This window comes from Odocoileus virginianus, chromosome 22 (genome assembly GCF_023699985.2).
Source record: "Odocoileus virginianus isolate 20LAN1187 ecotype Illinois chromosome 22, Ovbor_1.2, whole genome shotgun sequence".
Lineage (NCBI taxonomy): Eukaryota > Metazoa > Chordata > Mammalia > Artiodactyla > Cervidae > Odocoileus > Odocoileus virginianus.
This window is the reverse complement of record NC_069695.1, coordinates 20,355,012-20,379,645: the sequence shown is the minus strand read 5'-3', so window position 1 is coordinate 20,379,645 and position 24,634 is coordinate 20,355,012. Positions and strand designations below refer to the sequence as shown.

Here is a 24,634-nt window from a genome sequence, read left to right as displayed (position 1 = left end):
CCACCAGCTCGCTGTTTTACACATAGTAGTGTATATGTGTCGATGCTACAATGTTCTTCATTATTAACTAACAATGATTTGAAATAACACATCACCCAAGAACATTAGTACTTTCGAAAAGGTCTTCTGAATGTTTAAGAGTAAGTTCTCAGGCAAGGAGGACAGAGGTTTGGAGGCCTGAGTTCCCTCAAAGCAGGTCACCTCAGCTTGGCTCTGATGAAGGATTTAAGTCTTTTACTTGGATTGGCTAGAATATGCTATTTATTCTGGAAAGGAGACAACTGTCTGCTCCATGATTAGTCAAAGCCATGTCCAAATCCCAACTTGGACTTTTATTCAATAGACTGTAAGAAGAACATTAAAAAAAAATGTTAAGTGAGCTGTCATTTAGAAGATTCTCAAGTTAAATTCAAATTAATGTCCATTAATCCTCAGCAAATAACACTTTAAAATCTCTTCATAGTTCTTTATCCCTTCATCCAAGCACTAAGAAAAATTTTCTCCTGGAAAAATAATCAGTCTCTAATGTTATAGACTTTGAAACTCTTCCAGAATCATTGAGAAGGGCCCCAGGTGTCTGTGCTTGACTGGCTCAGGAAAGGACCAGCCAGAGCTTCCTGCAATATTGATAAAGTAACAAAAGACTTCAGGAAGATTTATTTTCAATTCTAAATGCCTTGAGGGCAGATAAGTTTTCATTTTCAGGATGGTTAATCCCTGAAATCATCATTCTTTTTCTAATCATGAAACTTAAAAAAAATATAAATAGCTCTGTGGCTTTTGGCAATGGTTTCATGTCTCTGAGCCCCATCCCCACCTCCCACCCCCAAATTAAATGAGAGTCTCGTGCTCTTAACTTGGATGGTCCACTTAGATGGCTCTCTCTCAGACCCACCCCAGGCCCTTGCAAACAGCATTAGCAGATCCCAGCGTTAATGGATCCCAGCTGTGTTAGTGTTAGTTGCTCAGTCGTGTCCGACTCTTTGTGACCCCATGGGCTGTAGCCCACCAGGTTCTTCTGTCCATAGAATTCTCCAGGCAAGAATACTGGAGTGGGTCCCTTCTCCAGGGGATCTTTCTGACCCAGGGATCGAAACTGGGTCTCCTGCATTGCAGAAGATGGATCCAAAAGATCCCATCTCCCTTCCAGATAAGTACAGGGTTCTGGGCCTCAGAATCCTCCTCAACAGAGCTTCAGCCACACTTCTCAGTGACTGCCATCACCCAAGGTGCTGTCCCTCCTCTCCTTGGTCTTAAGGAAGCTTTCAGCGCTGATGTATATGTATTGTTAGGATGAAGCACAAAGCGCTGGCAGTTCACGGTTTAAAGACAAAAGAAGGTCGTGCTGGTAAACAATATGAGAAGAGACAAAGGGGTTGTTCTCCTCCAGCTTTAATTCTGGGGACTTAAATCCATTCTGCATCAGGAACCCCAGCCTGTGGCCTCTCGCTGGAGTCTGTTGTTTGGCTTCTCTTTTGTAGAAGTTTCCTTTCTCTCTTTGCCCCCCTCTAGCCAGACTGTGTCCTCAGCTGTGTCTTCACATTCCACATGCCCTGCTGCCCACCTGCAGCTCCTCGTGTTCCTCCTCTTCCCAGAAAAAGGAGGGGCACAGGCCACGAAGAGGGGAGCAGGACGATTTTTTTTTACCTGTGGATGTGAACCACATTGAAGAACACAGCCATGTACATCTTCCCTTCTTAGTCCTAAGTGGAGGGAAATGCCTCTGTTTTCCTTTGCTGTCTATTTTGCCCAAATGCTTTGATATCCCTCTCCAGTCCCTCAGTAACTAACATATAACAGCACATGCTTCTTCCAATGGGAGGGTGAACAGCCTAGTATCACCTAACGCTACAAACTTGTGCGTTTACATCCTCATTGACAAACTCAGGATACTTTCCCATCTCTCCCTGACCATGACACTGTCTTCTTTTGCCTTTTATCATATCAACTACCTGCAACTACCTAAAAAGTAAGAAGTGGAAAAAGTTTAAAACAGAGAAACTCATTCATTTACTCATAGACAAATTATTTAAATACTTTCCAACCTTCTTCAAGAAAAGAAACAAAGCTCGGTTAAAAGACAAATAGTACCTAGTATTATTTTGTGTGCTTTTAACTTTTAAAAAGTATATGTCTTTCATTCTGCATTTGGTATTTACCCATATTGGTGTACGTGCGTGCTAAGTTGCTTCAGTTGTGTCTGATTCTTTGTGATCCTATGGACTGTATAGCCCTCCATGCTCCTCTGTCCATGGGATTTCCCAGGCAAGAATACTGGAGAGGGTTGCCATTTCCTTCGCCAGGGGATCTTCCCAACCCAGGGATCGAACACTGGTCTGTTACATCTCTTGCACTGGCAGGCAGGTTCTTTACCACCAGCACCACCGCTGGCACCATTTGATAACGCATTTTATGAATCTACCACAGTTATTTATCCCTTCCCCTGCTGGTATGTATTTGTTTCCAACTTTTCACTATTACAATACTGCTACAATAAACATCAATGAGCATCTAAAAATATAGACAAAACTAGTACAAGAAATTGTCTATTATATTTAGCCCCTGTCATCACGCCCAGTTTAAAAAAAAATAGGTTTGTATTTGGGGTGTGAATACCCTCCTCCAAATGAGATGGGCGTGTGACTCTTGTAGTCTGTACCCTGTCCTCATCTCTTGCTATAGAATTGCTCTTTAGAAAAGGCTGTTTGGATCCTGCACTGTCCCTGCAATGATCACAGCCTCAGAGAGGAAAGAACGATGTATCTTTGAGGGAGCTGAAGGAATGAAAGGGAATTTAGATGCTTTTTAGAGAGAAGGAATGGAAAGTTTAAAACACAGGAGAGAGATTTCAGTTTTAATTAGGTTCTAAGTGCCCTATCAAGTATTCAGGGCTCACATTAACTTTGTTTTATCGCTATAACTCTATACATGAGGCTGTCCCCACTTAACAAATGAGGAATCTCTGTCTTAGGAAGATTCAATAACTCGTCCATGGTTACCCAGCAACTAGCTGTCACAGCGAAGATGTGAGGCCCAGAGTTGAAAGCAGAAAGAATAAAGAGCTGGTTGGAATAATGGACTCACCAAAACTGCTGAGGTGAGCAAAAGATACGACAGTGGGTCCAAATGGAGGAGAAAAGGAAAACCAACTGGGTGCCTAGGAAAAGGAGCCACTCAAAGCATACTGGGAGAATGCAGAGCAGATTGAGGGAGATGCCAGAGGCTGCAGTGAAGTGGGTTCTGACCTGGAAGTGCAAGCAGGAAGTGCAGCTGAAACAGGAAGGGCCGTGAGAATATCTTGACTCAGGCTTGGCCTGGGGTGAAAAGAGGAAGGACCGAATGACCAAAGGATTGAGGAGATTCAGAGTTAAGTAGGCATTGTTTGATGTTTCCTGAAAGCTCAGTTGGTACAGAATCTGCCTTCAATGCAGCACACCCCGGTTCGATTCTTGGGTTGGGAAGATCCCCTGGAGAAAGGGAATGGCTACCACTTGAGTATTCTGGCCTGGAGAATTCCATGGACTGTACAGTCCATGGGGTCACAGAGTCGGACATGACTGAGCAACTTTGACTTTCTTTCTGGCTGATATGAGTCCTGGGGTGGAGCCTGGGTTCTACTCCCTGGAACAACTTCCCTGGTCCGTGTCCATGTTGTTCAGCTCCATGGGAGAGTCCTCCATTTCTGTTGTCCTGTATGACCACATCCAAAATATCCAAAGTACACATTAGGAAATATTGGCTCCTTGGAGCCAGTAGACATTTTAGGATGTCTCTCTTTGCTGTGTCTTTTCATTGTGATTCTTTGGGAAGTAGGTCCTCTCAAGATCATCGTAGTCAACTTCTTTAAAAAAAAAAAATTAAAAAATTTATTTGTATTTATTTTTTGGCTGTTCTGGGTCTTTGTTGCCACATGGGCTTTTTTTTCCTAGCTGCAGCAAGCGGGGGCTACTCTCTAGGTGTGGTGTGCGGTTTCTCATTGCGGTCGCTTCTCTTGCTACAGGCCACAGGCTTCAGCAGTTGTGCATGTAGGCTCACTAGTTGTGGTGCACAGGCCTCGTTGCTCCGTGGCATGTGGGATCTTCCCATATCAGGGGTAGAAACTCTGTCTCTTGCACTGGCAGGTGGATTCTTTACCACTGAACTACTAGGGAAGCCACACAGTCAGCTTCTTAACCTACTGGCTCCAGTGAGTTCCATGTAGCAGGCATCATACTCATAGACCCCTTGGAGATGCCATGACCATCTCTGTCTTATTTGTTTGCCTTCCTACCATCATGCCTCTCTATCTCATGTACTCTCAGCTTACCAACCTATCCACTGCTCTTCTCTGAAGCATTTTAATCTAGTTAAAAATATTTACTTAATTGCATCTTCATTCTAAATCATCCGATTCCACTCAAAGCATGAATAATGGAGCAAGGGAGTCATGTCCTTTTTGATTTTTAACTTAAAAAATATTTATTTATTTACTTGTCGTTGGACTGGGTCTTCGTCACTGCGCCTGGGCTTTCTTGAGTTGTGGTTCATGGGGGTTACTCTCTAAATAAATGCAGTGTGTGGGCTTCTCATTGCAGTGGCTTCTCTTGTGGCTCATGGGCTCAAGAACTCGGGATCAGTGGTGCACGGGCTTAGTTGTGCCAGGGAATGTGGAATCTTCCTGGACCCATGTCCCTTGCATTGGCAGGTGGATTCTTAACCACTCGACCACCAGGGAAGTCCGGGGCCATGTTCTTGATTTGAACATTGCCACACGGGACAGTTTTCATCCTATCTTCTTCATTCAAGTGCTTTCTCAGATTAACCTTTTACAAACTGGATTGAGATAAATTGCTTCTTCCAGTCACACAAGTCCACAAATGTCTAGACTCTTCTTATTCCCTTTCATTACTGCTTGTATTATAACCAATTCTTTTCTGAGTCTATTTCAAATCATGGAACACGGTGTTGAAGGCTGCCAAGAGCAACCGACGCATTCTGTTAACAATATGTTTTGCAAGTACTTTCCCTAGAGTTAGAGTTCATTTGTTACCTCATCTACCGTCCATGTTCTAGACAACAATTTACCAAATGACTCACCACTGCATAACATGGATCAGTATGTACCAGCCTCTGATAATTACCTTGCTTTCTGCTACCAAATCCTATAATCAGTTATATGTTTTAGTTTATTTTGTTGTTACATGAGTACTCCATTCCTAGTATCAATTTACGTATAAGTTAGGATAGGACAAATTTGGCTCTGTTGATAAACAACTGCAAATCACCCAACTTTATTTCTTGCTCACAACTTCATTTCTTGGACATGTTTCTTGTGTCCATATCATGAGCTGGCAGGAGGCTCTGTTCATTGCATTCACTCAGATACCCAGAAAGACAGAAGGTATATCTCAATCGGTGTTCCCATGGTCCTCAAATCAGAAAAGTGGACCCAGGGAGTAGGGCTGCACTTCCTGGAAGTGATACACAACACTTCTGTTCAAATTTCATCGCTAAAGCCACATACATGACCACACTGATTTCAAAGAGGCAGAGAAGTGCAACATTGCCACGTGCCGAGAAAAGGAGAGCTGCGTATACATAGTGAACAGTAAAAATAATGGTACCTCGAAGCCATTCCCCACGATATACCCCAGGAATTCCATCTCCTTTTTCATCTGTTCTTTCAAAAAAGACTTACGACAGCATGTTGCTCCAGAGCACAGGCTCTGAGGGGAGATGATCTGGGTTCAAAACTATAGCTCTGTCGCTTCTAGAAGGTCTACTGTGGGAAAGTTATTTCACTGTTCTGTGTCTCAATTTTGTTGTCAGCTTTACATGTATGGTTATATATCCTACCTCAAGAGTAATTGTGAAGACTGGAAAAGATAGTGTATGTGAAACACTTAGAAGAGTGCCTCGCAATGATCAGTGCCCTTTTCATGTTAGCTCTGTGTGTGTGTGTGTGTGTGTGTGTGTGTGTGTGCGCACACACTCAGTTGTTCAGTCATGTCCAACTCATTGTGGCCCCATGGACTGTAGCCCACCAGGCTCCTCTGTCCATGGGAGTTTCCAGGCAAGAATACTGCAGTGGGGTGTCATTTCCTACTCCAGGGGATCTTCCCCACCCACTGATCAAATTTGTGTCTCTTTTGTCTCCTGCATTGGCAGGTGGATTCTTTACCACTAGTGCCACCTGGGAAGCCCATTCATATTCACTAGTTATTACATCATTATTATGATTGCTGGCCACTTCCTATGTGCTAAGCATTGGGATATATCAGTAGTCAGGGTTTCTAGTAGGACAGAACTTACAATCTAAGTAGAAGAGTAGAAGAAAGTTTCCGTTGTTTTCAGTCTTCCTCTCAAATTTAACCTCTCCCTGTTGGCTGTTATTTCTTCTTCCCAAGAACTCTGGCAGCACTCTGTTGAAACCTTTCTCAAGGTCATTACAACCTTCTCACACACTTTCCTATTATCTCTGTACACCATGTCCAAGGGGGTTCAAATGTTAGCTAAACATGATTGTGGGGACTTCCCTGGTGGTGCTTAAGCTCTGGGCATGTACTACAGGAGGCATGGGTTCCATTCCTGGTTGGGAAATTAAGATCCCACATGCCATGCAGGATGACCAAATATAAAATAAAGATGATTGTGAAGCCCTTGGGAGTATTGTCACAACCCCAAGGAGATGCAAGCAGTGCTACCTCACCATTACACAATCCCTATATGCTACAGCACCTTGATCAGTAGCTTCCTGGAGTAGCTTTACCTGTAGTTGTTGAGTTGAATTGTCATCTCACACCTGTCCACCCCCCCCCCGACTTTGGCTGCATGTGTGCTGGCTCAGACTCTCACCCTCCCCCTTCCAGCCTAGCCTCTGAAGCCATGGTTCTCTAAAAGCCCCCTGTTCCTTCTTAATTCCACTGAGCATCGCTAGCCCACCTGGAGGCTGGGAACTCGGTCTGGCAGGTACATATTGGCAGGTTAAAAGTACCAATGAAGCCATGCCTTGTACTGTCATCCACTCTCAATATGAACGTGTTTCCCTCTGTTCATCTGGGGAATCCCGTTCTTTCTACTTCTATGGGGAGGAGGGGAGTGGCTGTAACAAATTAGCACTAACTATTCCCTTCAGAACTGGATAAGTGTTCTTTTCAGTGATCGTGTTAACTGCTTCGCATGCTTTCAAACTTATCTGTGAGCCCAAAGGATCAATGAATAGGAAGTATATTTGATCATCCATCCCGATCACTAGGAATATATTCATTTGTTTTCAAGCCTTTTTTACAAGGTAAGTAATTGTGAACAACAGTTTACCAAGTGCTTTCAGTATCTCTCATTTGATTCTCCCAGTGGCCTCAGAAGGAACTCAGCATTGACTTTAAACAATACAGATAAACCACTAGGGACCACTGATCTACACTATTTTATCACTCAGTCATCTGAAAAATTCAAGAGTTTTTTAAGGAAGCATTGCCCTGTGGATTTGATGGCTAAACAAACAACCAAGAGTGGGAATACACAGACACCCTCATTGATGAGAACTCCTAATTCTCTTTAGAAGCCATTCTGGATTGTTGCAAACTCTTTTTGGAGGTTGGTGGTTCAGCTTATGCTCTATGCAAAACACACCTGGATACCATGTCTTTGAAGGCACTGGGATGTATGTCAGACCCAAGGTCAAAACCAATAGACTCTTCAATATATCATGCTGCTCCACCTGTGGGATGCTGTTTGCCACACTTACTCTAGAAGCTGTGCGATCGGATCATAAGGGATAAAACAGGAAGTGAGGGATGGGAAGTAGAGTATTGGAAACACTCACTTGAGAGTGGTGAGTTCTGTGAGGGATGGCTGAGTCGCCTTGAGATAGCTTTCCCTTCGCGCAGCCACTTTGGGAGAAGGCTTGGGGCTGGTGTCCGAGTCACCGCTGTCTTCATCTCCCATGGCCTTGATGTAGCTGCCGCTCCGCATTCTTCGGCAGGGGATTTCATCATCTTTACCTCGAGGGGTGTACCCTGTCCATTCATCCTGAGGGACCTATGCAGATACAAAACAGAGAGTTCATTCTGTATAAAAGTCTACCTTCGGGACTTCCCTGGTGGTGCGGTGGCTAAGACTGCTTGCTCCCAAATGTAGGGGGCCTGGGTTTGATCCCTGGTCAGGGAACTAGATCCCACATGCCACAGCTACAGATCCTCCATGCCACAACTAAGACCCAGTGCAGCCAAATAAATAAATACACATAAATATTAAAAAATAGTTTATCTTCTTCTTTCCTGACCCTGAATATGGGTAATGCCAGTAATTATTGAAAACTTTAGACATTAACTTTCAACAATAATAGTTTACCATAATTAGCCTGAAAATATTTTCAATACATGCTAATCCATGTCTCAATCTTTGAAAGAACCTGTGTACTAGGGAAAATTAGAACCATCAGATTCACTTATACTTCTCAGTTTTCTCATGCTGGAAGTAATAGGCATATACAGATGCCACTAGAGAGTGATTTTATTTGAGCTTTGCAATGATTTGTTTTCAATTGTCATTGGAAATTCAAGAATGTTTCTGTTTTGTTGACATCTTTCCTGCATCTTCCATCTTTAGCATCTTGTATCCAATCTTGCTTCCTCCCAAACCACTGGTCTACACCAGCTATGTTCACTTCCCAACCACCGATTCTTTCTGAATCCTCTTAATTTGTATTTAGCCTCTATAGGTTGCTTGACACACTCTTTGAAGGTTTCCAATGATCTCATGAAAACTAGTGGCATTTTCTTAATTTTAATTTTTCTTCGCCTCTATGCACACACACACCCATGTACCCAAACACATACCACATCTTAAAGTTTTTCTCCCCTTCTGGCTTTCTGGTTACCCTACTTACCCGATTGAGCCACTACTTAGCTGTTCTTTTCCTGTTGTTTTGTTGGATCCTGCTCCAAGTCCCTAATTGTGAGGAACCCACAAGATAATGCTCTCAGTACATGACTCATTTGTCTTTCTATTGGGTTGGCCAGAAGAGTTTCTTCAGTTAGTGAATATGTTGTTCAATAAAGTTCTGGGTGAAAATGAAAAATATATCTTTTTATTTTTACTTAAAACCAAATGAACTTTTTGGCCCACCCAAAGCAATCATTTCCTTTGAGTTCATCAGGGCACCATCCTATGTCAGAAAGGCTTGTTTCTGACCTTGTTTTTAGTTCTTAGGGCTTCTCTAGTGGATCAGATGGGTAAAAGAATCCATCTGTAATGCAGGAGACTCGTGCTTGATTCCTGGGTTGGGAAGATCCCCTGGAGAAGGGAATGGCTACCCACTCCAGTATTCTTGCCTGCAGAATTCCATGGGCAGAGGAGCCTGGCAGGCTACAGTCCATGGGATCGCAAAGAGTCGGACACGACTGAGTGACTAAGCACAGCACAGCACAGTTCAGTGTGGATCCACACTCGGATCTCATTCCTCCTCCATTTGTTAAATAAAAAAATACATAACAATGGCCACTCTTTTTATCCATTAAGATATAATGACCAACCTATGAACTGTGCACAGAACAGGGCACAGGGCTTAATTAAAAGAGACCAGAAAACAAGGAGTCTGCCTCTTGCCCTCAAAATGCTGATAATGGAGATATGAAGACAAAGCAGACAAAAGTTTGGGAATAGTTCCAAGTCAGGGTGTTACCAAGCCTCAGATGTGGTCCCGTAAATGGAGTATGAGCTAAGGAGACACTGGAAACAGGAGTTATGTAATGGTGATGGAGAAGGAGGATCCAGGAAGGGCTCCTAGAAGTGGCCACGTTGGCAATGAGAAGGTAAAAAAGTATTTAACATTTTCATGCTAACTGCTGGATTGGCCAAAAGTTCATCTGGTGTTTTCCGTAATATCTTAACAAATGAACTTATTGACCAACCCAATATTTACTGATTATCCATTAAATAATGCCATGTTTCATTATTAACATTTAAGTATGCTATTCAGTTTGCTTATAGGATCTTATTTGATCAACACAACAACTCTATTTTTTTTAATTTCTCAAATGAGAAGCAGAAGCTCAGAGGACTTAAGAAATCTGCCCGAGAACACATAGCTAAGAAATGGCAGCACTGGAATTCAAAGCATTTTTGGTTTAATTCAAAGATCGGAGTTTACTTAATCTAAAATTTATGATTAATAACATGAATTTTAAATCTAATAAAATTGTGTTAATAATTTTGTGTTATTAAAATTAATAAAATTGTCTACAATGTGTTAACAAAATTGTCTACAATGATACGCATGTACAGAGTAGACATAGATTTCTAAGTCATAGTTTCTAGGAACTGAGAATAGATATTCCACTGGGAAAAAAAAAACCACTTTCTTCCTTAACTCATACATTTAACTATTTTGAAAGCTTGCAATATCTAGAAACATCAGACTGAAGAGATTCTACTATTCCTGGACCTGAAAACAGTGATTTGTAGGTTCTAATGCTGAAAACTACCAGTGAAGTTTGGTTAAGCTTCACTATGCAGCTTATTTTAACAAACTCAAATGATGCGTCCTGTGTGCAGGCTCTGTTCTAAATGCTTTATAAGTGTTAACTCATTTGATCCATACAACTGAGAGTATTATTATTATCCCCATTTTACAAATGAGGAAAGTGAGGTTGGGTAACTTGCCCCAAATCTCAGCTACAAAGGGGAAGAGTTCCAGCCCAACAGCTCCTATGTCTTGCCGAGACCATATCTGATGCTGTCTTTCTGTCTCTGATCTCATGGTACCTACAGAACTGAACAACTATAGTCCCATGACACCTTCATCATCCATCATGCCTGATCCATTTGCCATTTATCAATTATGGTAGTAACAATGTAGAGTTCTTGCTTTTTGAGCTAAAAAGCATCAACATCACCATGGCAACAGGAAGACTTCTTAGGGAAATTATAAATGTTGAGAACAGTCTTGTTTTCCTTCCATTGGCAGGTGAGTCACTGCAGAGATACGATCATATTCAGTACCTCACAATTGGCTCAGTAATTACATTTTATAAATTAAGTTGGTACAGCTGAGGGTCATAGAGGTTGCAGCCAACACTTGCAGTTTCTCAGCACTGAGACACAGCTTTGTTAGAGACCAATGACACCTTATTAGCTCATATTGCTTATGAAACAAAACATGGCAAATTTTTCTTTAGGTGATTTTTTTCCCCAAAGTTAGTTTATGGTAGAAACTTGGTCTTATACTAGAAACAGGCTACAATTGTTGCTAAGAGAACCAGCTGGGAAGTATTTAATGTGTATGTTTCAATTAAACATATTTTTCAAATGAGAGTACCTGAAGAAGTTTATGGAAGTGATCTGCAAGGAATGGATTTTAAAAATCATACATTATTCATACACTGAGAGAAAACCTACAGTAATTTATTACAATTTTACAATTATTACAATACATGTAAACTAATACAGAAACTGGCTCCAGGAAAAATGTAAGGAAATCTGAACATCAAGACTTTGGAGAAGAGAAATACTGCTGCTGAACAATCAGGGCCAGTAAAATTGCTACCGTTGAGCCACTGTTTGCATTATGAGTCTCTTAAACTCAGAAGCAAAAGAGAGGCAGTGGTTGGTCACAGTGTTTTCAAAGAAAGCAGGCTAGTTTGTCCCTGGGCCCTGAGCATGAACTATCAGGTGCTGCAGCTACACTGTGATCTAGTCAAGCTGCTGTGTCCTTCTGCCTCACTTGCACAGAGAGAAAAGCTTCCGGTAAATCCACAGAAAAAAAAATTAACCTTGCAGCTGTCTGAGAAGGTCTTCCTATTACTGGTCCTCGTGGTTTACAAAATGGAAGTCTTTGTATTAATAACAAAGGGAAGCTGGAGCAGACAGAGGAGTGGCCTGGACACTTGTTGATGACAGGCAAGCCAGGCGTCCTGATTGCCTGCAGGAGCTCGGTGGGGGCAGTTAGATGCAAATGTTAAAAGAAATTGCAATAAATGTTGCATGCATGCATGCTAAGTTGCTTCCATCATGTCTGACTCTTTGCGACCCCATGGACTGTAGCCCACCAGGTTCCTCGTCCATGGGATTTTCCAGGCATGAGTACTGGAGTGGGTTGCCATTTCCTTCTCTAGGGGATCTTCCCGACCCAGGGGTCGAACCCGGGTCTCCAGCATTGCAGACAGACGCTTTACCGTCTGAGCCACCAGGGCCCAGAGATAGCCAGACTACACCTTAAACCATATGTCATGGTTCAGGAGGACAGAAGACCTCTCTCTGATAAGGAATGACCACACCTAGCTGCTGTCAGCCTCTCAGTACAGGATAAAGATGCTTTCGTAGTTGAAATAGTGTCATGGGCACTGAATGATGGGCCCTTGTAATGCAACAAGAGAAAATTATTTTAAAAATCTCATATGTATGAAAATTATAAAATATAGCATTGTGTTATATATATATATGTCCTATAGTAAAAACTGTCTCTCCTAAATTGGCCTACCATCTCAGAAATGTATTTATCTCTCTTCTAAGATCTTTGGAAGTGGACTATTTCTGTGATACTGCCAATTTTTTTTTTTTTTTTAGCCTTCCCAAATCTCAGTTGAAATAGTGTCATACTAGTTCCAGGAGACCTGTGAACTAAAGTATAATAACCTGGGGGTCCTTAAAAAAATCTCCTCCCACTAAGTGGTATCATTTAAGGTAATTTCTTCTTTCTGAATGTCTCAAACTCTTGGCTGACTTTTTTTTTTTTTGGTGGGGGGGGGGAGCAGTTATCTTATCCTGCCTTGGTTAATAGAATCTCCATTCTGAATAGACAAGGTACTTCCACTTTTACCCTTCCTCCACTTGCCCCTAAGCTCCAAATGCCCAGGTTTACTGAATGCAAGATACCAGTGCAAGCTCCTCAATATTTTTTGTATCACTAAGAAAGAAAGAAATACCACCAATTAAACTCTGACACTCTGTAGATTACATGATACATTCCAATATCAAAGATGCTAAAATGTGAAAAAATATGGAGCTCAGAAAGCAATCCAACAGCCCTTTAAAGAATATGTACAAAAATAAGGATAAGAATGGGTGTATTCTGGGATAGTGATGATAGGATGTAATATTCATATTTCTTAGTGATCAGATTAATAACAATTAGCATTCATTTATATCATGCTTTTGCAAAAAAACTTAAGTTTACACAGTCTCATGACCATTACAACTGCCTTGAAGGACAAGGAGAGTAAGTAAGTATTATAATCTCAGCTTATGAAATAAACTGAAGTCCAGAGGGGTTGTAGTTCGTTCAGAGAGACACCGTGCCCAAGCAGGGGTCTGCTGTACACAGTCCAGAGATTTTTTTCCCTCTATATTTATATCTTGGCTGTTTTTGGACGAACAATTGTCATTCTGTGTGCCTGTGTGCTTCAGTCGTGTCCGACTCTTTGTGACCCCATGGACTGTAGCCCACCAGGCTCCTCTGTCCATGGGATTTTCCAGGCAAAAATACTGGAAGGGGTTGCCATTTCCTCCTCTGGGGGATCCTCACCCAGGGACCGAACCCACATCTCCTGCAATTCTTTACCACTGAGCCACCTGGAAGGCCCCCAGTTGTCATTTTATGATCATCTAAACAACACATTTCAGATAAGACAACAACTTCTGAGAGTTTTAAACTCTCTCTGGAGGAAAATTCATAAACAAAGACTTACATGCCTTGAAATTAAAGCTATAAGAAATACTGTTGTAGACATGGAAAGGCTTACTTTAACAGGCCCTTCCAATGTGCATGGGGTTTGGCTGAGCTGCTGTCATAGAATCTAACTCAATGTAGACAGAGTCAGACATTCTGTGCCAGCGATGGGCTGGAAAACGATGGCTGGGAGATGAAGCCATGTGCAGGTGACTCCTCGAGAGCGGATTATCTCAGGATGGGAAGTTGGATGGTGTGGTTTGGGGTGATGGAAATGCGTGAGATTTGGGGAAATCTGAGAGCCACAAAAGGAATGCAGACACTTAGAAAGCCGGGACAGCTGAAATGGAGCATGTATCCTGAAATATACCAGGGGAGGCTGGGGCCATTCTGTGAGCAGTTCTGGACTGTAGAGATTTGGGGAGGAAAACGCATAAACCTAAGCCAGAGGTGAATTTAAAGCAGGTTTCTGTTTCATTAGGGACCAAAGAAGCTGGAATAGATAACCCTGGCATTTGGTTCATTAGGTAGAAATAAAGACGATATAGCAAGGAAGAGCTGTGATTCAAATGGTGGGTGTCAGTAATAAGCTTATCTTTGCAAGGCTACCCTTTAGCGGTTGTTGATTTCTTAAACAATTGAGTATTTCAATTAAAGTAAAGAGGTAAATAAGGGCATGTGGCTACGGCTGAGGGGGGTCAACCTGTTTGACCTTTCCTGAGCCTGGTGAGGAAAGGTAAACATGAGAAGACCCTGTACTGAGGAAAGGAGAGCTGAGGACCTGATATTTATGGAATAACCTTGCATTTCTAGAGTAATCCCAAAGGGCTGGAGGGGATACCTTGTGATTCTATTTGAATCCCTCTAGCTATCCTGTGAAACAGACGCTCCCATTTCTACTTTACTGCTGCAAAACTGAGACTCAAAAAGCTGGACTGACCTGCCCAAGGTCATCATCACGAATAGGAATCTGCATCTCTCTGATGCCAAGGCTTTGAGTGTATCACCCCGCCTCTGAGGAAGGCATGTTGATTGAGTGCGTGAACAGATAAACTTAAAAAAATGGAGTTCGTGCTCCCACACTCTACTTTTCAAAAATGTACCCCCCCAAAAAAAAGTCACTATTAAAATAAGCATGCAGGGACTTCCCTGGTGGTCCAGTGGTTGGGGCTTCACCTTTCAGTGAAGGGGGAGGAGGGTCGATCCCTGCATTGGGAACCAAGATCCCACATGCCTTGTGGCCAAAAGATAAAACAAGCTATATTGTAAAAAAATTCAATTAAGAGTTCAAAAAATGGTCCACATCAAGAAAAAAATCTTAAAAAAATAAGCATACATATTATCTAATCCCTAACTGGCTAGCACAGATAAAAGTTTTAAAATAATAATAAAATAATAAATGTGGAACATAATTATGAGATAAAGCAGCGTTGCTTCTTCACCATTTTGTGGTGCCCTTACCAATGATCGTTATCAATTTTTGCTTGAAATACATGGGCAGTTTTCGGGGAATCAGAACACTTGCAGGACAGCCACACTCCCAAGAGTGCTATGGGGGCCTCCAAGCACTCCGGTAGCTTTTCAGCGTTTGTAAGAAGACTTCGCCCTGGGCTTCAGGGTCCAGCCTTGCTCTGTACTCTGTACGGAAATGGCTGGGATGCACTGGCCTTCTAAGCACTTTTAGTGAGCTCTCAGATTCCCTACTCACTCTGCTCCTTTGCATCTTCTTTGCAGCTGGGAGAACTGCCTTCCTGCTCCACACAGCTTTCAACTTGACAAATGCGACTTGGCATAAATGTCCCTGTAGCCTTTTTAGCTTGCTCTTCTCAGAGCAAAAGCAGGAAAAAAAAAAAAAAAGAGCAAGAATAGGAAAATTACAATTACACGATGTGTAGATCCCAAGGCCTGATTGGTGTTTTACAAGCAGATTTCCCTGGCAACCGCCCTTTCCAACTCCCCTTGAAGCCCGAAGCTGGTGTAAAACTTAATTTGCTTCCAGATTGCCTAAAAAATTACCTTTTAAGGACAGGAGTAAATACCTACCTCTTTTTTTTCCCCTGGGTAAAATTCTTTTTTTAAAAAACTTTTTATTTTGTATTGGGGAATAGCCGATTAACAGTGTTGTGATAGTTTCAAGTGGACAGCAAAGGGACTCAGCCACACATATACATGTATCCATTCTCCCCCAAACTCCTTATCCCATACAGGCTATCACATAACATTAAGCAGAGTCCCCTGTGCTGTTGGTTATCCATTAAAAATACAGCAGTGTGTACATGTCCATCCCAAACTCCCTAACTATCCCTTCCACTCATCCTTCCCTTGCAGCAATCATAAGTTCATTATCTACGTCTGTGAGTCTCTTTTCTGTTTTGCAAGTAAATTCATTTGTATCATTTCTTTTTAGACTCCACATACAGGGTTAATACCCATTGCCACATCTTTTTCCAAATAACATTTTTTATAGTTACTTTTTAAAATTAAAAAAAATTTCTACAGTGTTGTGTTGCCTTCTGCCATACAACAACACAGATGCCCTTGAATAGAGCTTTGTAATAGTGCTCTTCGATGCTAATTCACTCACTGTTACCCTATAGAGCTGTCTCACCCGTGAACGTTTACAGGGTACCACGCACCAGGGCAGGTGCCAGGGAGATACACCAAAAACATTTTACAAAACACAGTCTGGTCTCAAAGGGGCTGACAAGTTTTAAGTGGATCAGACAAATCTGGGGATGGATGAAGGAAAAAGAGTAAAAACAGCTTTAAAACAAATCAAGTTGGATTGAGTATTACATTTTAGTGCCTCTGGGTTACCTACTGGGCTTGTATTCAATAGTTCATATCAATCCTCTTCTTGGTGGTAAAACTGTACCTTTGGAGTTGAATGGATCTGTGCAAAGTACATGCCACTGGGAAATGGGTCTGCAGGAGAAATACGGAGGGGCAAGGTCTGTGAGCCCTCAAAGAGGGGAAGGAGCCACTGCTCTTTGGGAGTTGGTAGAAAATATTACCAAGGGGATGTTGATGTCAAGGCAGGTAGGATCTGGGAAGATATCCTTGTGATACCACAACAAGAAAGTGACTATGATACAGTATATACTGGTATGATATGAGGACAGGGGAGGACAATGAATTTTTATTCATTGCCCACCCTGTATTTTGATTGTAGTGAACATTTGTGGGTTTTGCTGCCCAGGGTTTGCTACCTCTGATTTTTGTTGTCACATCCCCATGGTCTTGCTTGGGGGGAACCTTGCTCCCTCCACGTGTCCATGTGTTTCAGGAGTAGCAGAAGAGCTGGCTTATCATGTCCTCCAGCCCTGCGGCTTGTCTCAGGGCTGAGTGTGTGGCCTCAGCCTGTTCAATCAGCAAGCACCTCTGGACGTTGGCTTGGGATCTGAGACAAGATATTTCCTCTCCTTCAGTGCCTCTGTAGGGGAGCAATGAGCCTCAGGACCTGCTGGTAGCCATTTTATAATCCCTGCTACACAAACCTTCTCTCATGTAATATTATACAAAACCCCAGTGTTGTTATTCATTACACTGAAAAGATGATAAAATTGAGACTTACTGCTATTAAATAACATACTCTAAATTTTACAGCTAGTAAATCATAGAACTGAAAGCCACGTTTGTCTCATTCAAATTTCTATGCTCTTTTCATCATATCATTCTGCTGACTGCAATTTCAAAACTTAGTAATTTTCCATTAAACATAAAACTCAAGCATTAAGTTGCTAGGGGATACAATGCTGTAACCTTTTTTTTTTTTGGCTAAGTGGCATTCAGAGGTAAAGAACTCGCCTCCCAATACAGGAGACATCAGAGATTCAGGTTCAGTCCCTGGGTAACGATGCTCCCCTGGAGGAGAGCATGGCAACCCACTGCAGTATTGCTGCCATGGATGGAGGAGCCTGCGGGGTCGCAGTCCATAGGGGCGCAAAGAGTCAGACGTAACTGAAGCAAATCAGCATATGCGGAGTCTTAGTTCCTTGTCTAGGGATTAAACCTGTGTCCCCTGCAGTGGAAGTGTGGAGGCTCAACCACTGGGCCACCAGAGAAGTCCCCAGTGCTATGACATTTCGAAACCCGTGACCGATGGTGACAGTTGCTTGAAAGAACCAAAAGACTTTCAAAAGTAATGTTCACAGAACACCCGTCACTCAGCAGTAATAGCTGGCTACAAGTTTTAGTGAAATATGAGCAAGAACACAGACATTTTAATAGATAGCAAGATAAAAACAACAGAGGGTTTAGGTCTATAATAAATATGTTATATTTAGTTTCACTGACTATATAGAAGATAAGCTAATTTAGAGCCCTGTCTCAGTTTTTAAAGCAACTATTCACTGCTAACATGTCTTTCTGACATACTGGAGACATGTCTGTTGGTTGGCATGGCTAGTTGAGCCATCATCTACTTCCAATATTTTTGCAGTCACTAGTGTGTAGGTGTCTGTGCTATATAGTTCCATAAGTTGAATCCTCTGAGGTAAACAAGAATTCTGTGTCTGTTGTTCAGAAGCAGAGATATGGGTAGAAGGTTGGTAATCTTCCTCCTGGGGTCAATAGAAGCCCGGGTGTAGAAAAACCATCCATCAAAACTGAACTTTAGTGTTGGCTAAAATTTTATAAATCTCCCAGCGTGTATGGAGACCCTGTGCATGCTTTCTAAGTCACTTCAGTCATGTCCAACTGTATGCGACCCAATGGACTGTAGCCCGCCAGGCTCCTCTGTCCATGGAGATTCTCCAGGCAAGAGTACTGGAGTGGGTGGCATGCCCTCCTCCAAGGTATCCTCCCAACCTAAGGATTGAACCCATGTCTCTTAAGTCTTCTGCACTGTCAGGCAGGTTCTTTACCACTAGCACCACCTGGGAAGCCCATGGAGAACCCAGACCTTGTCAAATGCTATGAGCATGGATCTTTTCCCTTAGAACTTCAGTTCAGTTCAGTCTCTCAGTCGTGTCTGACTCTTTGTGACCCCATGGACTCTGGCATGCCAGGCCTCCCTGTCCATCACCAACTCCCGGAGTTTACTCAAACTCATGTCCATCAAGTTGGTGATGCCATCCAACCATCTCATCCTCCGTCATCCCCTTTTCTTCCTGCCTTCAATCTTTCCCAGCATCAGGGTCTTTTCAAATGAGTCAGTTCTTCACATCATGTGGCCAAAGTTTTGGAGTTTCAGCTTCAGCATCAGTCCTTCCAATGAATATTCAGGACTGATTTCCTTTAGGATGGAGGCATGTCTGTTGGTTGGCATGGCTAGTTGAGCCATCATCTTCTTCCAATATTTTTGCAGTCACTAGTGTGTAGGTGTCTGCGCTATATAGTTCCATAAGTTGAATCCTCTGAGGTAAACAAGAATTCTGTGTCTGGATCTCCTTGCTGTTCAAGGGACTCTCAAGAGTCTTCTCCAACACCACAGTTCAAAAGCATCAATTTTTCAGTGCTCAGCTTTCTTTATAGTTCAACTCTCACATCCACACCCTTAGAACTTAAAGTCTGATAATCTTCTTGGGAACAAATGTTACAGCTCATTTAGAGTCTATGGAATATCCAGTCCATCATTTCCAGTATTAATACTTAACCTCAAAATTATGAGTTTTGAATTGAATTTCAGCAAATATTTTTCTTTGTGCTGAAGACACTAAGTTTCTCAGATGAGGCTATAAATGATTACACTTGTGAATCATTCACTTAGCTATTTGACATCTATTTTTAAGAAAGCTCAATAGTTTTAAGAAGAGACCCAAGTAGAAATTTTTTGCTTTTTATCACTATTATCTGATTACTACTCCATCTTGGTGCTGTTTGGACTTTTTATTCCAAGTTACAGTTACAACACCTCAAAGTGTAATGCATTCAAATGGGCCAAAATAGAATGTTTCCTTTATAACGATACCATCATCTTTCAAATTATGTGAATCTAGAAAGAATTGAATATTCTAAGTGTCCTTTGCACAAGTGTAACACAGAGTATTCCACTTCCATCATCACTGGATGGGAAAATGGTCTCCTGAGGATCTGCTTTTTAAGCCTGTATTTCAACCCACGTCCTCCAGGCAGCAAGATATCTAGAACTAACAGGAGTTGTCACTAAGGCCTGTGCACAGATAAGAGTGATAAATACATCCATCCAACAGCTACCTCAACCAGGACCAAGCTAGTTCAAGGTCCACTGAAAGGGCATGTTCACCTGGAGTACTCATTGCAGGGTTTGAGGTAAGGTTTCTTAAAGCAAGCTTTATGATGGTGCTCTTTTCCTGTGCTTAGTGGTTAAGCTGGAGGTAAACATTTCTTCTGTGACTTTTTTTCAAAATGCTGTAAAAGTATTCATTCACTTATCCAATGCATATTTATTATTCAGTGCACATTACTGTGAAATAGGTGCTGTTTATCCACTCGGGACATGGCAATGTATAAACAGAAAAATAATCTGCCTTCGTGGGGAACTAGGAAAATGGACATTGATAAGATAAAATGTACGTTAGATGGAGTGTGCTATGGAGAAACAGGAAGCTGGGGAGGGGACCAGAGGGTGCCTATGGAGGAGGGAGCTGGCAGGATATGCAGTATTGAAGGGTGGGCATGGTCATGGAAGGTCTCACCGAGAAGGTGACCTCAGGGTAAAGATCAGGTAGGAGTGGGGGATTAGCCCTGAGGTCTGCAGGATGAGTGCTTGAGCATGAAACAAGAGTGAAGGGCCTGAGGGGGGGCCAGGTGTGTGGAGTGGAGGGAGAGGAGACGGAAGGTGAGCACAGGTGTGCGTGAGGACCGACAGGCAGGAGAAGGGTGCGGCTCATGTGGGTTCTGCAGGCCACAGTGACGGCTGTGGCTTTGACTCAGGGTGAGACGGGAAGAGACTGGAGGCTTTGATGAGAGAGGGACACACTCTGGCTTAAAAGGACCACTTCAGGTGCTGGTTGAGAATAGCTGGAGGAGGGTATGGGCCGATGGGGTCAGAGGGACAGTGTGTGGGATTCATGCATTGATCCAGACTACAGTGGAGGTAAGGGCGGATGCGGTGATAGGGAGAAGATAAGATAGGGCTGGTGGTGGTTTATTTTTATTTTTTTAAAATACTTTTACTTCTTCATGGCTGTGCCGGGTCTTCGTTGCTGTGCAGGTTTCTCTCTAGTTGCGGTCAGAGGGGGCTCTTTGTTGCAGTGCATTGGCTTCTCATTGTGGTGGCTTCTCTTGTTGCTGAGCACGGGCTATAGGGCATGTGGGGCTTCAGCAGTTACAGTTCACAGGCTCTAGAGCACAGGCTCAACAGCTGTTGCTCCGTGGCATGTGGGATCTTCCTGGAAAAGGGACTGAACCTGTGTCTCTTGCATTGGCAGCCAGATTCTTTACCACTGAGCAACAGGGAGGCCTACCAGTAGGTTTCTTAATGATGGTTTGGATATGGGATTGAGGGTAGGAAGAATTATGAATGTGTGCTATGGAGAAACAGGAAGCAGGGCAGGGGACCAGAGGGTGCCTGTGGAAGAGGGAGCCTGGCGGGCTATGCGGTATTGAAGGGTGTGCACGGTCACAGAAGGTCTCATCGAGAAGGTGAGTTATGCATACTCCAAGGGTTTTGGCCTCATCCGTGGATGGATTGAATTCCCATTGGCTGAGATGAAGAGGCCTAAGGGAGATGCACATGGGGAACAAAGATTAGGAGTTCATCTGGGGATGTATTCAGTTTTAGGAGTTCGTCTGGGGATGTATTCAGTTGGAATATTCAGATGTCTTCCAGGAGATATCTCAGTGGAGAGGCTGAATGGGGACCTGGGTATGCAAGCCTGGGAGTTCAGACAGTGTGGCTGGAAAACCACATATGGACATTCCCATGGTATTTAAAGCTCTGAGAATGGTAAGGTGAGCCATGCAGAATAGAGAAGTACCCAAGAGCTGTGCCCATTGGGCACTGATGAAACCTCGGGAACCAGAGAGAAACAAGCAGGACATCTGAGACGGGTCCCCAAGGTGTGTGGTCCAGGAGTCTGAGGGCCCAGAGTTCGAGGAGGACGTAGGAGTAATGAGAAGTCACAGTGATTTTTTTCCAGAGGATGTAGGAGTAATCAACAGTCATGGTGATTTTTCTCCTCGTCATAATCCCATGGGTGGCTCAGATGGTAAAGAATCTGCCTGCAATGTGGGAGATCTGGGTTTGATCCCTGGGTTGGGAAGATCCCCTGGAGAAGGAAATGGCAACCCACCCCAGTATTCTTGCCTGGAAAATCCGATGGATGGAGGAGCCTAGCCTGCTACAGTCTGTGGGGCCGCAAAGAGTCAGACACGACTGAGCAACTAACACTAACACAGTAAGAATCCCATGGGGGATGCGAAATCAGCTAGTTTCATTTTAGCCCTGAGTCATGAGCTCCTTTATCCAAAGAGTTCTGTGTTCATTAATGAGCTTTATCTTCCCAGCAAGCTGCAAGCTTCTTGAGCCCAAGGCTTTTGTTTTCTTCTCTCTCTCTCTTTAAAGCAGGAGCTTTTAAACAGTTTTTGACTATGTTTCACAGCAAGAAGTACATCTTACTTTGGAAACCAGTACAAGCACATACACCACTGAAAGAAAGAACTACTTAACCTCTCTGCGTGCCACGTACTCTCTCTCCTTTCCTACTTTCTTCTACTGTATTCTATTTAATTAAAAATAATGTTGTTTGTGACCCACTGGATTGATTTCACCAATCACTAATTGGTTGAGGCCACTGGTTTGAAAAACACTGCTTTTTTCGACCCACCACGCTCATTATTCATCAGAGACAAGGTGATCCACCTTTGTTTCTCCCAAAGCACCTTCTATAAAGTAAATGCTTAAGATGTGCTTGCTTGTTGGATAGACAGCTATGAGACCCTAAAGTAAGACTTCTTGAATCAAGCACTCGACTCTTAGTTACATTTCCATTTACTGATTGTGTTTCCATAGAAGAATATTTTTCAGTGGCTCTCTAACTTTAGAAAAAGGACAAACAGAAGTGTCTTTCTGATTGGGCCCCTATAGCTGAGAGTCAGAGGACACAGTGAGCAGGGTTGGAGATGCTTAATTAGAAGGTCAGGCCATCAGCTGGGTTGGTACAATATGTGCAGAATGAGAGTAGGCAGCCTGATGCTTGAATGTATTTGCATGTTCTTTTTTAAAAAATTGACATATACTTGACTTATGTTATATTAGTTGCAGATGTACAAATAGCGATTCCATAGTTTTATAGACTGTACTTCATGTAAAGTTATAAAATATTGGCTATATTCCCTAAGCTGTATGTTACACCCTTGTACACGTAGGTATTTTATACCTAGTAGTTTGCACCTTGAAATGTAATACACAAAACTCCTAGAAGAAAACACAGGCAGTATGCTCTGACACTGTGTTAGCAATAATTATTGTGGATCTGTTTCCTCAAGAAAGGGAAACAAAACCAAAAGCAGGCAAATGGGATCTAGTCAAACTTAAAAGTTTTGCATGGTGAAGAAAACCATTAACAAGATGAAAAGGCATTTGCATGTTATTCTATATCAACCTCGGAGGACCAGAGGCTGTGTGATTCAAAACATTTTTTAAAAACTAAAATAAATAAATTGAAACACTTTCATTCGCCTTACAACAATCCTGTCTTTTAGTTTTAATTGATATGGTGCTTGATGTCAGTGTGAAACCGCTGTCATTTAAGAACAAGAGAGAATAACTCATTAAATATCTATGACCAAAATAGATGGGCTGGGGCAAAAAATCATTAGGAATGACATGTTTTAGAATCTTGAAGTGTCCAAATATAGAAATGATATATAATTCAACCTAAATGTTTCATTAAAGGAATCTATCTATCTATCTATCTGCTGTGTTGTGCTTAGTCATTCAGTTGTGTCTGACTCTTTGCAACGCCATGGACTGTAGCCCGCCAGGCACATCTGTCCATGGGGATTCTCCAGGCGAGAATACTGGAGTGTGTAGCCTATCCCTTCTCCAGGATCTATCTTTATGTTTAAGATTAAAACAATTATTTTGGCCATGCTGCACACCTTTTGTGACCTTAGTTCCCTGACCAGGAATTGAACCCATGCCCCCTGCAGTGAAAGTGCAGAGTCCTAACCACTAGACAACCAGGGAATTCCCAAAGGAATCTTTAAAATAAGCTCCTGGCACATAGTAAGCTCTGAATAAATATTAGGTAATGTCTAAATCCTTCTCCACCCAGCACACCTACAAACGTGGCACAGAAGAAAATGGAATATTTTGCCACCATGCAGAATATTTTGCCACTAGATAGTTTTTCACTTATAGGGAAGAATCATAGTACAATGAATGTAGTACGGAGTCTGGAATCAGGTAAACATGGGTTCAAATGTGACTATACTACTTAGCAAGTGTGATTTTGGCCCAGTGACCTTAGTCTCTTTTAACCCCAATATTCTCAAACACACCCTTCGTGGATCACAGTTTTGCTGTGGCAACGGGGCTTGTGTGGCTCAATAAAGCTATGAGTCATGCCATGTGGGGATATCCAAGACCAACAGGTCATGGAGAAGAGTTCTGACAAAACGTGGTCCATTGGAGGAGGGAGTGCAAATCACTTCGGTATTCTTGCTGTGAGAACCCCACGAATAGTATGAAAAGGCACAAAGATAGGACACTGGAAGATGGGCTCCCCAGGTCAGAAGGTGTCCAGTATGCTACTGGGGAAGAGTGGAGGGCAATTACGAATAGCTTCAGAAAGAATGAAGCGGTTGGGCCAAAGCAGAAATGATGCTCAGTTGTGGATGTGTCTGGTGGTGAAAGTCTGATGCTGTAAAGAACAATATTGCATAGGAACCTGGAATGTTAGGTTCATGATTCAAGCAAAAGAAGAAGAGGGTGGCAGAAGATGAGATGGTTAGATAGCATCACTGACTCAATGGACATGAATTTGACCAAACTCCGGGAGACAGTGAAGGTCAGGGAAGCCTTGTATGCTCCCTGAAAAGCATCAGACATGACTTAGC

The 24,634-nt window shown here is 42.6% G+C and overlaps 1 protein-coding gene across 11 annotated transcripts in view; it reads right to left on the bottom strand.

The window, feature by feature from the left end:
- DLGAP1 (DLG associated protein 1) overlaps positions 1-24,634 on the bottom strand; it is a 760,977-nt gene that overhangs the window by 211,312 nt on the left and 525,031 nt on the right. For all 11 annotated transcript variants that reach the window (XM_070452694.1, XM_070452696.1, XM_070452695.1 and 8 more), the window contains one exon: positions 7,805-8,019. In XM_070452694.1, coding sequence (XP_070308795.1) covers positions 7,805-8,019 — 215 coding nt within the window. The remainder of the gene's footprint in view (positions 1-7,804; positions 8,020-24,634) is intronic.